This window comes from Micropterus salmoides, unplaced genomic scaffold (assembly GCF_014851395.1).
Source record: "Micropterus salmoides isolate LMB-PRFRI ecotype aquatic unplaced genomic scaffold, ASM1485139v1 Ms_hic_scaffold_14, whole genome shotgun sequence".
Lineage (NCBI taxonomy): Eukaryota > Metazoa > Chordata > Actinopteri > Centrarchiformes > Centrarchidae > Micropterus > Micropterus salmoides.
The window spans coordinates 30,889,308-30,905,375 of record NW_024040485.1 but is presented as its reverse complement, the minus strand read 5'-3'; the positions used below and the strand labels follow the sequence as shown (position 1 = coordinate 30,905,375).

General features: G+C 41.8%; 1 protein-coding gene across 1 annotated transcript; it reads right to left on the bottom strand.

Moving 5' to 3' along the window:
- Positions 1–64: 64 nt before the first annotated feature.
- On the bottom strand, positions 65–15,841 carry LOC119902678 (prohibitin-2-like). Its single transcript, XM_038719006.1, has 10 exons — positions 15,740–15,841; positions 14,634–14,763; positions 12,849–12,933; positions 11,712–11,791; positions 9,655–9,839; positions 8,406–8,535; positions 7,709–7,812; positions 5,570–5,647; positions 1,956–2,032; positions 65–1,384 (listed from the first exon to the last, which is right to left on the bottom strand). Exons 1-10 carry the CDS (start codon positions 15,758–15,760, stop codon positions 1,369–1,371), a joined length of 906 nt encoding a protein of 301 aa, XP_038574934.1. The 5' UTR covers positions 15,761–15,841; the 3' UTR covers positions 65–1,368.
- Between the last annotated feature and the right edge of the window lie 227 nt (positions 15,842–16,068).

Here is a 16,068-nt window from a genome sequence, read left to right as displayed (position 1 = left end):
ACATGGCTGTAAACTAATAAACATGGAGAGAAAGAACAAAACCCTTAAATTAATGAAAACAAGGTTTTTTTGTTGAACAAATGCTTTATTGTATTTCTACAACTCTAACGTCCAGACAGACATGGTTTAGATTTTCTTTAACAGTAGAGTACAATAACCGCCACTTTTCATACCGCTCCAACCCCAGCCGGCCGATCATTTATCTCTAGCTTTAGCGGCGCCGCCAGGCTGATGGCTGTTTCAGTGCGAGCTTGAACACAACGTCAACAGGAGAAGAAGTAGTGAAGCTGGTTTTCTACAGACGGCCGGGTCTCAAAGGCACGAGCAGCAGCGGGTACGAGACCGCGGGTTTCCATCGAGTCGGAGCAGCGGTCGAGTGTCGTCCTGCACGTAAAGGGTCAGTTCACCCAAATCACAGAAACACGTTCTGCCTTTCAGATCCTCATATTCAGTTAGATCTGAAAATACTGCGGTTTCTTAATGTAAACAGGAACAAAGAGCTGCTTCTAGTGTTTGAGCTTCAAACTGAATTTTAGCGCTAACGCAATTCAACATTTATAACAAAGCTCCTATTATTAGCTTGTGTTCTTGGTTTTCTGTGACTGTAAACTAAATTATTTTCATTAAAGAAATCAGTACAGTGAATCGATTGGTAATGAGAATAATCGCAGCCCTACAGCTTCACTTCCAGCAAAACAAAATGAGCTTTAGGGCCGAAGTTAGTGGGAAAAAAGTCACACTACTTTAAAAATAAAGTCTTACACAGTCAGAAGGATTCTAGTAACATTTCTGCTGTATTCTCTTAATATTATGACTTTTCCCCTCAAAAATATTACGATGTTGTTCCTGAAGTCTATATTTCCTCTAATACTCGGTGTTAAGATTGAATTTTTTTGTGATTTTGGAGAACTGACACCTTAAAAGGCTCCTCTGGTGTTGTTAAAAATCACATTTTACACATTTTATTTATGGAACTTTATTTTGTAATTTTGTGTCAAATACTTGATGAAAAAGTTATACCGAAAAAAACCCCAGCAACATTGTTCCATAAATAAGTTAAAGGAAAAGTCTTCATGATAAAAATTATATTTCCAGGTTTAACGTGAACTAACAGGAAGCAGCAGGAGGAACGCTTGTGATTCTGTCAAAGCAAAAAGATATTAAACGTCTACAGATGATGATAAAAGAGAAGCAAAGAACAAAACGGAAGACTTTTACCAACACCAGAGGAACCTTTCAAAATAAAATACACAGCGGTGAAACAGATTCACAGATAAACCTGGATCAGACTGAAAACCAGCGGCGACAGGTGAGAAACGACCGGGGCGGTTTTCTTTGTGGACCAGGAGGAATGATGACGACGTCTTCTTACTTCAGCAGCAAACTGAAAGAAACAGATCAGAAATGACCACACTGTGCTTATTATTCTAACTGTTATGAATCAGCAGTCGGCAGCAGTGGAGCGGGACAGCTAAGGTCGGGCATCAAGGGCCGAGTCCAAGTCGGAGTAAATTATTATTATAATCTAATCTGCGTGCTCTCTCAGCCAGTAACACAATCGATTCATAACCTTTGTCATTTTTCTCTAAATCAAGTTTCTCAAATGTGAATATTTGCTGCTTTTCTACATTTAACACAAAGTGAATATCTCTGGTCAGTGTATAACATTATGCTGCAGGAATTTATAGTTTGTACTATATTCTGACATATTGAAGACAAAACAAAATAACTGTTTGCTGCAGAACATTTGACAACTTTATCTTATTTTGTTCACTGGAAAAAAGACCTTCTGTAGGATAAATCTGTCAGCAGCTCCTCAGGTATCATCAAATACTTAAAATAAAGAAGCCCAAAGCTTTGATACGGTTTTCCAGAGCTCCTCCTAAGACCTGTGAGATTTTAAAGCCCGCTCTGGGCATGGCCACCATGTTTAAAACAGTAAACCCTGGACTCACTTGTAGCTGTCTTTGTCCTGCAGGTTGAGCACCAGGCTCTCGGCGCTCAGGTACACTTTGTTTTGGGACTGCGCCACCTGCAGGTCAAACACAGAAAACACACACAGGGAGGGTGAGCGCAGGGAAAACACAGGTGGGAAGTCTCTCTGCGCGCAGGCCCGACTGAGCTGCTGCAGCCGAGCACAATGGGAACATTGTTAGAGCGTCAACACTGAGCTGATTCACTGCACAGTGAGCGCCGCTGAGGTCCGCTCGCCGTCCACACAGGAAACACACGCCAGCGCCTGGTCCACATGACGTGACTGTAATCTGAAGACTGTGCTGTGAGGTCACCCTGAGCTGCTCAGAGCCTGTCAATGAATAATTTAATCCTCAATACTCTGGCACCATAAAGACACACACCAGAGTTCAATACTGTGTTAGCAAGCTTTAAAAGCTTAAAGGGTGACTGTATTTTTCAACCTGGACCTCATTTTCCTATGTTTTGTGTCCATGTGACTAAGTGGAACAAAAGTTTTTGAACTTGGTCCAGTACTGAGTGAGCGCGCTGTGAATCAGGGCTGCTATGTAATCCTTGTGGGCAAAAGTGCGTCCACTAAAGTTCTTGTTTTTGCTGCTGACAGCATTATGGAAAGGATCCCTACAGAGAGAGACCTTTGTTTTAAAAGAGTAAGATCCTTTATGTTGAACCTGAAACAGTTATCCATATCACTCTGATCAAAGCCACCAGACTCCATTGATAAAAACAGTAATTTTACCTCACAGAACACGGGAGTTTCTGGTCTACTGCTGCCTCGGTCGGTTAGTTTGTTTAGGTTAATGTGTGACTTTGTTGTTTTTGTTCTTGTGTTTGTAGTTTTAAAAAGGTTAAAAAACACCCAAGTCATATAATGACACAAACTAACTGTTTGAGGCAGTGTTAGACCAGAGAGGTAGAATTACCGTTTTTTCTTAATGGAGTCCGGTGGCTTTGGTTAGAGCGATGTGGCGACTGTTTCTGGTTAAACATAAAGGATCTTACACTTTAATAAAAGGTCCCTCTCTGTAGGGTTCCTTTCCATAATGCTGTCAGACACTAGTTATAAAAATCTGAGCCTGTTAGCAGCAAAAACAAGAACTTTAGTGGACGGACTTTTGCCCGCAAGGATTACGCTGCAGCGCGCTCGCTTAACACTGGAGCAGTTACAAAAACTTTTATCCCAGTTAGTCACAGAAACAAAAACATATTAGGGCCCAGGTTGAAAAATACGAACTTATATAGAGAAACGCATTCGTTAGTATAATAAATCTAGATTCAGCTCGAAGCATTTAGCTCTTTATATCCTCGGTCACATCAAACCGTCCAAAACTGTTGTTGTTTTAATTAAGACAAACAGTTAATGAATGCTTGTTTACATTATAGTTGTCATTACATATAATGAATTGTTTAATTGAGTCTTGCAGACACTTGTGTGTTATCATCTGTGATCACTCAGACGTTTTACATGAATTATGGATTATAGGTGACAAAAACATTAATAATCAGCTAAAATGTCTGCAAGTAAATAATTTAAGCTTTAAAATGTCCTTGTATCAGTTTACTTTATGACAGTGCATGGTGAAAACTGCAAAGACCGAAAAAAAAGAGAATCTGCAACTATTTTGATGATTGATTAACCGTTTAACATTCGATGGTTGTGACAATCTGCCCATTTTCCATGAAAGTAAATATCAAATCAAATATTAAATATAAATGTAGGATTAAATGAAGTGTTAAGGAATAAAAGTTTTTAGGTTTTATAATGTGAAATTCTGATTCTGCTGCTCCAGAAAAACACTAGTTGGGACAAAATGAAACTCCCAGAAAGATTTATTCTGCAGACATAAAGTTAAAAAGCGGTAGTTGGACTGATTAAACCTTTGGGCAGCATCGGGATGTGACTAAATGACACTTGAGCTTTAACTCAACTGAAAATAAATGCATTAAAACGTTTCAGGCCCGATAAACAAATGTCAGGACAAAATGAAGAGAGGATGAAGCTGGACGGTTTGTTTCAGATTCATGTTCATGTGGCGCCACCTAGTGGACTCAACGAGCTGTTTCACTGTGAACCAGCTGCCTGCTCAATTCAACCTCAACACGGAGCAAATTTTAGTCTTTAATAATTAGTAAATAAAAATACAGCAGCTCTCAGAATGTAAGTTAACAGCACTGTTAAAACGCTTATTTAAAGCAGATTGGATCCCTCCCTACCTCCCCGTGGAGGGAACACATTTAAAGACCCCTCACCGGCGCTCCATAAACTTTTCAAACTGCTGCCACCAGCTCAGCAGCCCAGGAGCATCAGAACCAGGACAACAAGCCTATCTGGAGCAGCTTTATTCTGCAGGCTCACATAACTTTAAGCACCAAGCTGCATCCTGACCTCACAGCCACCAGTCCAACACTTTCAGCCCTGGACACTTTAGATTTATATTTTATGCAGCAGACGCTGAGGGACCTAATGTGTGTGTGTTGTAACGTGTTTCTGTTCATCTTTTATTCATGTGTGATCTGTGTTTCTAGTGATCCCAGGGAAACGCTCTTTCACCTGCACTAACGTCTACTACAGTCTGGTAAAATATATCTCATCTTAATCAAAGGAGCATACTTTCTCAGTTTTAAAACAGTTCGTTGCCCACGTGAACACACAAACTGGTTTTTCTTGTTCTGATCGATCCTCCTCGAGCCGTCAGCATACCTGCCAACCCCCCCCACTAGATTCTCACATATTTAACCTTTTAAAGAAAGTTAAAGCTGCAGGGCGTACTCCAAAGCTTTGCTACAAACCCCTGATGCGGGGTGCGAGTAAAGACTACAACATATAGTAATTCCTCTACATGAATAGTTGTGATTGACAAGTTATTACTTAGCTTTAATAAATGAGAGATCAATGTAGGCTGAGCTTCATGCACGAAGATTTCATGAATAAAAAATTAAAAAACAACCCGCTAAAGTGAAGCTGCAGTAACTAATTAATATTAGGCCAATAGTGGTAAACAGCGTATGAAATTATAATGAATATAGTAACTATAAGTAACAGTATACTATGAAATTAATGTAAAAAATCTTATTTTAGGGAGCAGTAGATTCGATTAAAGACTCATCCTTCATGATCTACAGGAAAATACTGTTGAGCTTTATCTTTGTTTAAACTGACCTTCACTGGTTTTAAAGGTCGGCAGTGCCTGCAAACGCACCGACACTCCCATCGTCCTCAGCTGAACTTTGTGTTGCCTGCTTATTAGCTCCTGTTAGCATGCTAAAATCACTCACTCCTCCCTCTCTGGTGAGGTCTGTGTAAAGTAGGGCTGGACTTTGCATTCTGGGTAAACGGGTTCTGGTGGGGGGTTTTATTTTCTGATGATCTGATGGCATTTGTGTAAAGATAAAGTTTATTTTGACCAAACTTTATTTTGAATAGGATCAGATGGAGGTCCGATAAGGACTGTGCAGCTCAACACCTCTGCTCTGTCTGAGACCTGAGCGTCTCTTCAGCTGGAAACTGCAGAAAGTGATGAGAAGATGGAGCACAGACAGACAGACAGAGACAGACAGAGACAGACAGAGACAGACAGAGACAGAGGTTCCTTACCGTCTTGGCGATGCTCTGCGCCGCCCGGATCTTCCTGAGTTTCAGGTAGCCTGGGTTCTTCGTCACGGCCTCGCCCAGCTGAAACACACAGATTTAAACTGTTAGTGTTGTTGACAGGTGAAAACTGTGACAGAAAGGGAGAGTGAGCGGAGGCGACCAGCGGCAGCCGGCCGAGCCGGTCTCTCCGAGCAGAAACAACACCGCCAAAGCTGTAGGCGTGTCGCCGCTCGGCTCCAATGCTCTCACGCAGCAAAAGTAATTATTGCATGTTTGTTTAAGAGGCTTATGTTTCTCTCTGCGCTTACGAGGTGGGGCGGAGAGGAATTTACCTGAGGTGGTCATTAAATGTTGTTTTAGTGTTAATTAGACTGTTACACAAGTTAAATTACAACACAACCAGGACTTGGTCTGATCCGTCTGAGGTACTCGGACAGACTGTTGACAGGAGAATCAGAGCAGGTTGGAGGATCACAGACACGTAAAGCTTCTGTTCAGACACAACAACAGTAGCAACCTTCTGGAAACACAGCTGCTCCCAGGGAGCCGACAGCAAAGATCCCGACACTGATGGGTATCAGCTCGCCCCATCTGATCTTTTGTTTTCAGCTGTCACACAGCAGCTTTCCTCCCCGCAGAGCGACAAGTGCAGCCGCGGTCGCCTCTCCACTCCCTGAGCGCCGCCCACACACCTGCTTATTTATGTTATCTACCTCATTCATGGGCACAAGTTCCACTTCAGCTCAGTGAGAGTTTCGACACCACTGCAACAAAAACCCTGCGAGCAGAAAGCTGCTCTGCATGAAACTTCTCTTATATGAATATATAAATAAAAGTGAACGGAGCACAGTTCATCCAGGTAGGACTAACTCAGGAAAAGGCTGCGCGGGACTGTTTCTTGATCCCGCAACATGTGTATTCATGTGTACTCATGTGCATTATTTATTCTGACATGCTCCCTGTGGTAGTTGCTTGATGCGCCCGTCAAGACATGAACGAAAGCGATCCGCAGAGAGCTTTGAAGAATGTGTTAGCTGCTAACATGTGGGACTGTGTTGGAAGGACAACAATAATTTTACTATACTTGACTCCATTTATCTGTCAGCTGTAGTGAATTTACAGCTGGGGAAACCAACCCGCTGCCCCAGAGAGCGCCTGGTGGCCCTCGGGGAGCCAGTGAGTCGCCTGCAGGTCTCGATCTACAGCTCGGTCTAATAATAGTGCATAGTACTAAAAAACCTTCAATACCAACGACCTGCCAGGTGCGGGAAGAACAATATTCTGTATATCTGTGTTTTCCCATGATCACATGGTAAAACATGAATAATGATCAGTGAACATTTATAATGACTATTAAATGCATAATGTCTATTATTTAAAGGGAAACCAAGCAGATTGGTCTTATTGTGAAGATTATATGGAACAAGTAGACCCTCCGTAATACTCTCCATCCTTTACGCAGCTCTCAGTCTCAACATGCAGATTAAGATAAACATTTATATGATTGATAGGTCAGTATATAAAGTAGTTCCTTCACCAGCTGTACATTAAAACGCAGCTTAGCTGTTAAAGCATCAGTAAAATGTTACAATATTATGATTTATGCCCAACATGCACTTTTACTTTAACACTTTTTAAGTACATTTTGCTGTTGTACGTTTGAAAAAAGTGAAATCTTAAATGCAGGAGTTTTGCTTATTTTACTTCAGTAAAATTTGAGTGCTTCTTCTTATTAAATCAGCCTGAACTGATTTCAGATCAGTTTAATATCGGGCTGATATGACGATAGAAAAACATCTTTCGTTTACAATCATGCTCGTTTATTTCGTTGCGTCGCAAATTTCACATTCTACCGTTATATTTTGGTGAGGGAACGGCGCTTTGCACCGCGGTACCAACTTGAAACTAACTTCACTGTGGTCCGTTCTTCCACACGTGCCGGTGGTGCAGGGAAGAAATTTGCATTAAATATAGTTGACGAGCCACACAACACTATCCAGCCGTGATGTGTGTGTATAATGCAGAGAAATAGCCAGATGGAAACGCCATACTTCATTGAATTAACAAAAAATGTTCTATATCGGGATATTAATTTTTGGTCATATCGCACAGCCCAACTTTAGGACTGAATTATAGACTCACCATCTTGGCAGCCTCAGCTTCTCCCTCAGCCTGGATGATCTTGTGTCTCTGGTCTTGTTTGGCCTTTTCCACATAAAACTGAGCTCGCTGCGCCTCCTGCTGGGCTGGAGAGGAACAAACACACACAAGTCAGACTTTTATCTGAAAGTTACTTATATTACTGCTCTGAACAAAATTATAAAGGCGACACTTTTGTTTTTGCCCCCCTATTTCTCTCAAATAGTGTTCACAAATCTGTCAAACTCTGTGTTAGTGAGCACTTCTCCTTTGTGTGGCATATCAAGATGCTGATCTGAAGATGGGGATTGCACAGGTGAGCCTCAGGCTGGCCACAATTAAAGGCCACTCCAAAACGGAGTCTGGAGGTGGATGGATTATCTCGGCAAAGGAGAAGTGCTCACTAACACAAAAGCCTTGCAAAAACAAAAGCCTTGTGTTTATAATTTTGTTCTGTGTTTATATTATTATTTTAAACACATTTAGAAACGAGAAAACCTGCTTAATGTCCTACATAAATCTTATAACCTCTCCTCGTATAACCTGCTCTCAGAACAGAATGATTGATCCCCTGACGATGTAAAAACAAAGCCGATTAAATAAGGTGTTCTCTCTCTGCAGGCCGACCGTCACGGGAACAAGCTCAATCTGAAAATCATCTGTTGGCCCAGAGGTCAGACGACTTCCTGTCTCCACTCACCGACTTGCTTGGCCTCGACAGCGGCGGTGTACTCTCGGCTGAAGCTGAGCTCGGTGATGGCCACGTCGTCCAGGATGATGTTGAAGTCTTTCGCCCGCTCAAACAGCTCCCTGCGGATCAGCAGGGAAACCTGGAGGACGGGATTGGAGGGTGTCAGTCACACGTTATTTTCAAACATCCAGGAAACTACACTCTATAAATTAGCTTTATGTTTTTAAATGTTTGCAGTCCCTTTAACTCGTGGTTGGGTTTCAGAGCAGCGATGACTCGGCTGCAGGCCTGGAGGATGTAGTTTGTGCTGCTTTTGAACCGTGTTGCACTGATATATCTATTATTCTGTCCACCCTATTTATATCAGAGAGGGTGGGATACATAACAGAAACACCTCTCTGTATAAAGCAATGTGTAATTATTATAGTCTCAGATCAAGAGGCAAATGCAACGGTGAGTTAGTGGTGGTGTTTCTAATATTCTGACCTCCTCGTGTCTGTAAATAGGGAGGACAAAAAAACAGAAACCCCTCCCGTACAACACCAGCTTTAACTATGACCTCTGTAATAAATGTGGAACTTAATTTACATATTTCTGTCAACAAAACAGTTGTGGGGAGTTCTGAGAGTGTGACGTAACCGGCTGTGCAACAGTTTAACAAGTTGGAGGACGCCGTGGTTAAAGCTGTGTCTGGGTTTCATTATAGTAACAGTGTTGGAAAAGAGATGCTGCTGCTGAAAGAGAAAGAAGGAGGAGAGCTGAGAGACAAATACTCTATGACAACTGGCAGCAAAGTTACTTCATATCATCGGGAACGAGATATGACAGGTGAGATGGGAAATTAGTTACTACACTATACTAAATTTTTATTATTTTATTTAAGATGTAGTATTATTAGCTCAGCTAATAGCCAATTGTTACAAACAGGCTAAAACGAAAAACTGTAGTCTGTGTATTGTATTTTAAAATCTGGCAAATTCTTGTAAACTCGGCTGCTGGCTGAGACAAACCAGCCCCTCGACCAATCAGCGCACACTTACGTCACTCAAAGTTCCTCTTGCGCTGGAAGAGGAGCTAAAACAGGAGCGATCTAAGAACTATGACGGTTCACAGTTCCTGCAGTGCAGACAAACCAAAAAGGGGGCGGTTCCTCCAACCGTAATGAGCTTTGTAAAGACGGATGCTGTGGCAGAGCTGTTGTACTGGACAGCATCATACTGCAAAGGTGTACCTAATAAAGTGGCCACAGTGGGGTTACCTGTGCTCTCTGAGTGATGAGCTGCGAAGCGTTGAATTTTGCCACCACGCTCTTCAGCACCTCGTTGACGATGGAGGGCAGGACGCGCTCGTCGTAGTCCAGTCCCAGCTGCTGGTAGAGGGCGGGCAGGTTGGACGCCAGCGGCCGCGACAGGACGCGCACGGCGATGTTCACCATCTGCAGGTCTGAGAGCAACAGAGGGAAACAACCAAAAGGTCACGAGGAGAAACTTTTCTTTGCTCTCTTTTGAAAACGACCCTTTAAAGAGGTGGTGTTCTGCTCATTTTCAGGTTCAAAATCTTATTTATTTACAGGTTTACATGGTTTAATTTTCAAAAAACACCATATTTTTGTAGTAAGACTCGACTAATTGTTGTAGCTCTAGTTGGTTTGGTGGGTTAAATATGAACAGGAAGTGGGCAGTTCAAGAAGCTAAAACCTGAAAGCTTCAAACTGAGACTGAGCTGAAATATAAAACTTCACTGCAGGACAGACAGACGAAAGACGCAGGTTCAGTAAGCTCAGAGAGGACGATAAGAACAGGTTTCACCTGGTCAAATTTAAGACCACTATGAATGAAATTTAAGACCTATATCACGATAACAAAAAGAAACGTACAAAAGGAAATGCAGTCACAAGATTACTTGCAGAGTAAATAAATATATTCAAATAAGGGTTGGGTGATGGGTGACAATCAAACACTGGGATGGACGATGACATTGATAAGATACGTAGTTAACAAGCGGGCATGCGGAGAACCTGCTGAAAAAGGATCGAGTGGAAATATCCAGAAAAAGACGACTGTCTTTTCAGCGACTTCATAAAACATAACCTGCCGCTGATGGAGAAACTCAGGGGAGCAGACAGGGAGACTGAGAGAGGCAGGTCCATTTACAAATAATAATAAATAATAATGTCCATTGGGATTAAAACATGCTTTCACAGGGCGGATATAATGTAAGAAATGAAGATGGTATGTTTTTAATGTGGGGCTTTGGGGGTCATCCCCCAAGAAACTTTTTATGTTTTCCAATTAAGAAATTCAACATAATTTTAGAACACTGTTGTTTCCACATCTGTGAATAATAAGTAGGAAATCTAGGGCAGATTTTGAATAAACTGCACCCAAAAGCTAAACTTACTAAATAAATCTACTGGGTTTGAATTATGATCTGGGAAAAGTCATGTGGTTAGTTTTGATGCTCTCCACAGTGATTTTACATTCATGGCGCAGCACCAAGCTGTTTTGAGCCTCACCACCTTTTAAAGGCAGAAGAACACGGTTAATGTGACCTCAGAATCATTGCAGAGAGGACTGTTCATGTTTGCCTTGTGCGTCCTTTGAAGAATGAGGAGAGGAAGACAGTTCAGAGTTACCGACAATCATTAATGATCATGTGAAGTTTTAGTAGTGGCGCTCATTCATTAAGCAGCGACAGTAGACTTCAAATACGTTGCTAGCGACTGTTTTTCATCAAGCCCTAATGCCTCGTGCAGACAACACGACTCTCAGCGTCGGCCGATGGTCGTGCCGTTCACGCTACACAACCTGCCGTCTTGTGACGGGAGTCTTGAAGTCGTTGAGGCGTTCACACTACGTGACGATCGGTGACAGGGGGTCACACACCACACGAGCTGACAGCGGCTGTCAATTGATGCTGGTCTCCAAACCACGTTTTGTCAAAAAAAAACACACATGTGAAATGTGAAACGGGAAATGAGGATAACTTACAGACAAAACAGCTGTTTGTTATTCTAAAGACAAAGAATCTGGGTGAAAGGATGGATCAGCACACGCAGGCAGCAGGAATCATCTGAGCTACAGAGAGCGGAGGGGAGGAAAAAGTGTTTTGCAGTGAAAAAGTAGCTTCCTGCTCTCATTGGCTGGATGTGGACGTAGAGTCGGCCGACTCCTCCAGATATTTGGCGTGCTAGACATCAGGGAGATTTTGAAATTTAAGACTTTAATCCTGTAACAGTTTCCGCGGGGTCTTTAAAAAGTCTTAAACACGTTTCCATCAGGTTCTTTTTATTGGTTTCTGGTTTCTGTGTCTGACCTTTGCTTCCGGTGAGTGAGGAGATCTTTCTGGGTCTGGCTCGGATGTCGTAGATGATGGGATACTGGAACCAGGGTATCCTGCAGACAGAGAAGCAGCATGAACACATGTCATCCAGCTCCACATGAGGCTGAACGGGCAGGTTATAACATAACAAACAAAACAAACGCATTTTTCTTGCACAATAATTTAGTGACTGAAAACAAACCACAGAAACTGCTGTTTTGTCCAACTGGAATTAATATTATAGGCTACTAATGGTAAACTATGGTAGCCTGTACTATTATCTGAAATGATAATGAATACACAAACATCAAACCTCAACCACAGTGGTGAAGGCTGATATCAGAGAATGGTTTTATTAGTGAAACAGCTGAATCTTAACTAATAAACTATCTGTAGGCAGATCATCCAAATAAAGTGTAACATGTAAATAGATTATTATACTAACATTATACTTTCTATTTAATGTTATATATATTTTGTTTATCAAAAAAAGATTTACGTACTGAACGCAAAAGGCCCCCAAAGGCCCATTCTGAGCCAGGAAAAACCCTGAAAACAGAATATTTTACAGGCTACATTTATTCATTCAGCTGACGCTTTTATCCAAAGCCACTTACAATTGCTATATATGTCAGAGGTCGCACGCCTCTGGAGCAGCTAAGGGTTAAATGTCTTGCTCAGGGACACAATGGTGGATGGGTCACAGTGGGGGATTGAACCCGTGTCTCTCACACCAAAGGCTTATCCACTGCTCCATCGCCACCACGACTGCTTTGAACATGTTCCAAGTCTTTGGCTTCTCCCACAGAACAGCAAAGCTACAGATACATTACACACCAGTGCACATGTATATTGGGCTAATCGCCATAGCAACACAGTGGGCGGAGCCCGGCGAGGCCTTTTTTACCCAACCAGATTGCCAGAATTAAGAATAAAGCCCAGTGGTCTTTCTGTGATGTTCTGCAGACAGAGATATTCACTGTTTAATGAGTGGCTCCTGAAATCATGACAAAAACAATCGTCTTTGAAACGCATCCTTCACGTCGTTACATTCTGACGCAGACCTCGGCCGTCATTGGTCGATATAAAAAAGGACAACGTACTGATCTCTCTGAGCGAGAGGCGTCCTACCTGAAGTGGAGTCCCTCAGAGAGAACCGTGTCCATCTGCATCCCTCCGATCCTGCTGAAGATGATCGCTCTCTGTCCTCCTTCAACTAGAGAACAAACAAACACATCATGACTGTCAGCACGTCACCCGCCTCTCCGGCGCTGTTCGCCGTCTCAACACCCGAGTCGCCATCGGTAAGACGGAATCAGGCAAATGATCGGTTGGTCTGTGGTCTCTGTACGGCTTTGTTTTATATAAATAAACTCGAATATAAAAAAAAAAAGTTTAATAAAAAAAAATCAGTCAAACATGTTTTTTATGGCTGGGCAATATAATAATTATCGCAATGTAATTTTCCTCAATAATAAAAATAACGAATGTTTAATAAAGGTTTACTTACATTTATTTGAATCACAAATAAATCAGCAGTTAATTTTATCTATTAAGACATTTATTTTGTTGAATTTTACTTTATAATTTTGAATGTTCTGCCTCAGGTTTGTGAAGTGATCCACTGTTTGGCATCAAGTGTTTGTTCTAATCAGAAAGAAAAGTTAAAAAAACCACAATTAACGTTCACTCGGGAGCAAAAACCAGCCTTTAAACTTTAAAGTAATAATTCACCAAACCTGAAGATGGTGGAGATTACGGAGCGACAGTGAACGCACCGCTGCAGATGTCACTCAGCACCACGTTGGTTTCGATCCGCATGCGGCGCACTTGAATATGTAAATCGCAGGTGAGTTTATTAAACACGGCGACTTTGTAAAACGTACTGCTGATGGAGAAAGTTAGCAGAGCCTCATACAGGTAGAGTGACAGGAAGAGGCGGGGCCAGCAGGAGTGTTCGCAGCCCCCCACCCCACAGTTACACTGTCAGTAATTTGTCTTTTATCAAATTATTTTAATTTTTGTATTGTGAAAACATTTGTCTGTTTCCAGGTTTAATTTTAATCAGAGGAGCAGGGTGCATGATATACACTTTATATTAAAAACTACAGAAATGATCTCGAGTTTTTATTGAACATTAAAACAGCTGTAAAAGTGAGACGCACCCTTCTCCTAATACCTTGTTTATTGATGAGGAGGGCAGGTTGTGTGCTGCCCTGCAGCCTCTCGAGCGGGTTGTGGACAAAAGGACGTTGCACAAACGGCTCAAAGTTACGTAGAACACTTCACATCCTCTGCACCAACTACTGGCCGGATAACAGTCTCCTCAGACGGCTGTATGTGAGGCTCCCCGATTTCAAAATGAATTCAACCTTCAGATTATGTCTGTAAACCCCTCACAGGATTATTTGGGCCGATAATCTGTTTCGACCAGCCTCGGATCGGGACGCCAGGAGGATGAAACGGTCTGGCTACAGATGGACCTCACACTGGACATTCGTATCTCCTGTTTAAGGACTCGTACACCTGAGAAACCTTTCTTTCTTCTCTTGTTCAGTGTTCACGACAGAACAAAGATCAACTTCTTTATCTAAGCTGATCTTCCTTGGTGCAAAATATGAAAAGCTTGAGTTTTTCAGCAGCTGTTTTCTGTTTTGTTCTACTACAAACTCAAGAAATACAAACTATACAACATGCTTTTCTGGAAGACGTGTTGCATTAAAAAAAAAAAAAGTGTGAAAGGTACCAGAATATTTTCAGCCATGACTGCACCATCTCCAAGACTGCAGCAGAGACTAGCTCGGTTTTATGATTGTCAAATAGCCAAATTAAACAGTTTCAACTAGTCAGTGGAGCGTTCAGGTGAGGGACAGGTGTTTGCTGTGTTTTTGTGTGCATTGAGAAAAAGTAGTCCACCTGTGTATGTTGCTTCCTTCACGCCATAAACCAGAGCTCCAGCACCAACCAGGAGTTTGAGACCGAGTCCTGCACCCCGAGGTCCAGAAGACATCCTGCCTGCTATCTGCCGCAGCTGCTGCAGAAAACCCTGAAACACAAGGAGCAAGTTTATACAGCTTAAACTTTAGCAGCAAAAACACACTGAGCTGAATATTAACGGGGAAATTCAACACAGAAACGACACAGAGTGACCTTCACATTGGATGAGTAACCATGTTGAAGGTGGACATCAGCCAAAAACTCTTCAAGGACTGTATCTAGCTACAATAACATTAACTACATGTGCGTTCATGGCCGGCCAAACTCCACTCAAAAGTGTATTGTTTTAATGTTTGCTCGCACTAAAGCAAATTAGTCAGTTAGTTAGACATAACAGATTATCTGTTTTCAAATTGTGGGCTCTAATGTCAAATTCGGCTTAGAGAAAAGCCACAAAGCAGAATTAGTTAGATAGAATATCAAAGTTTGTATTTGTTTGCTTATGACTTTAGTCCTTCCGGATGTCAACCGCCGTGTAAACAGCTTGTGTAAGGTGGCATAACTGAGGTTTTTGTAGAAAGCTAAGCTCCTCGGTGTACTTTTGTAAGTTATTTGTACGCCGAATTGAAGAGAGGACTGTGCAAACATCTATATAGTTTTAAAATGTTATTTTAAAATGCATGTACATATGCCAAAAGCGATGATAAATTAATGTGTTAGATTTTCAGACGGATACTGGCATCTGTGCTTACTAGAGCGGACGCATCTTCCCGAGGCTAACATAAATATTCCTGCCAGCGAAATATTACCAAACCAGCATGTAGTATCGTTAACAAACCCTCTACCTTCAGTACCTGTCTTCATCTTTGACTAAAAGCTCTCTGAAAATGACTTAGCTAACATTAGTGTAGGCTAACGTTAGCTTACATCAGAGTCAGCATCACTCACGTGTGTAACTTTCTAAACGCTCATGTCACGAACACACATGCAAAGAGCGGGAAACAGCGGGACTGTTCAACCGAGCTGAAGCCAGAAATGTGACAAACATTTATATAAAACAGAATTTAAAGCAGAAAACAACTTACACCTGGATCTTTATTCGCCATGCTCGTCCGCTACGACTGTTGCTGAAGAGAAGAGACAAGGTCACGCGTGATGACGTACTTCCGTGTGCGCGGGGTAACATGGGAAATGTAGGATTTCCCCCGAGGTTATGTTCCGTGACTTTGGTGCAATACTTTTTTTTATTTTACTCATTGAAAATATGGAAAATATACAAAACAAATTAGAGAATGTGTAAACAAACATGAAGGAGAGAAATCAAGTAACAATGGTGGAAATGATACTTTAGCACACTCGAAACAGATAATGTAGGTAAGCTAAGTTATAAGCCTACTGAAAACACAAGAAAGGT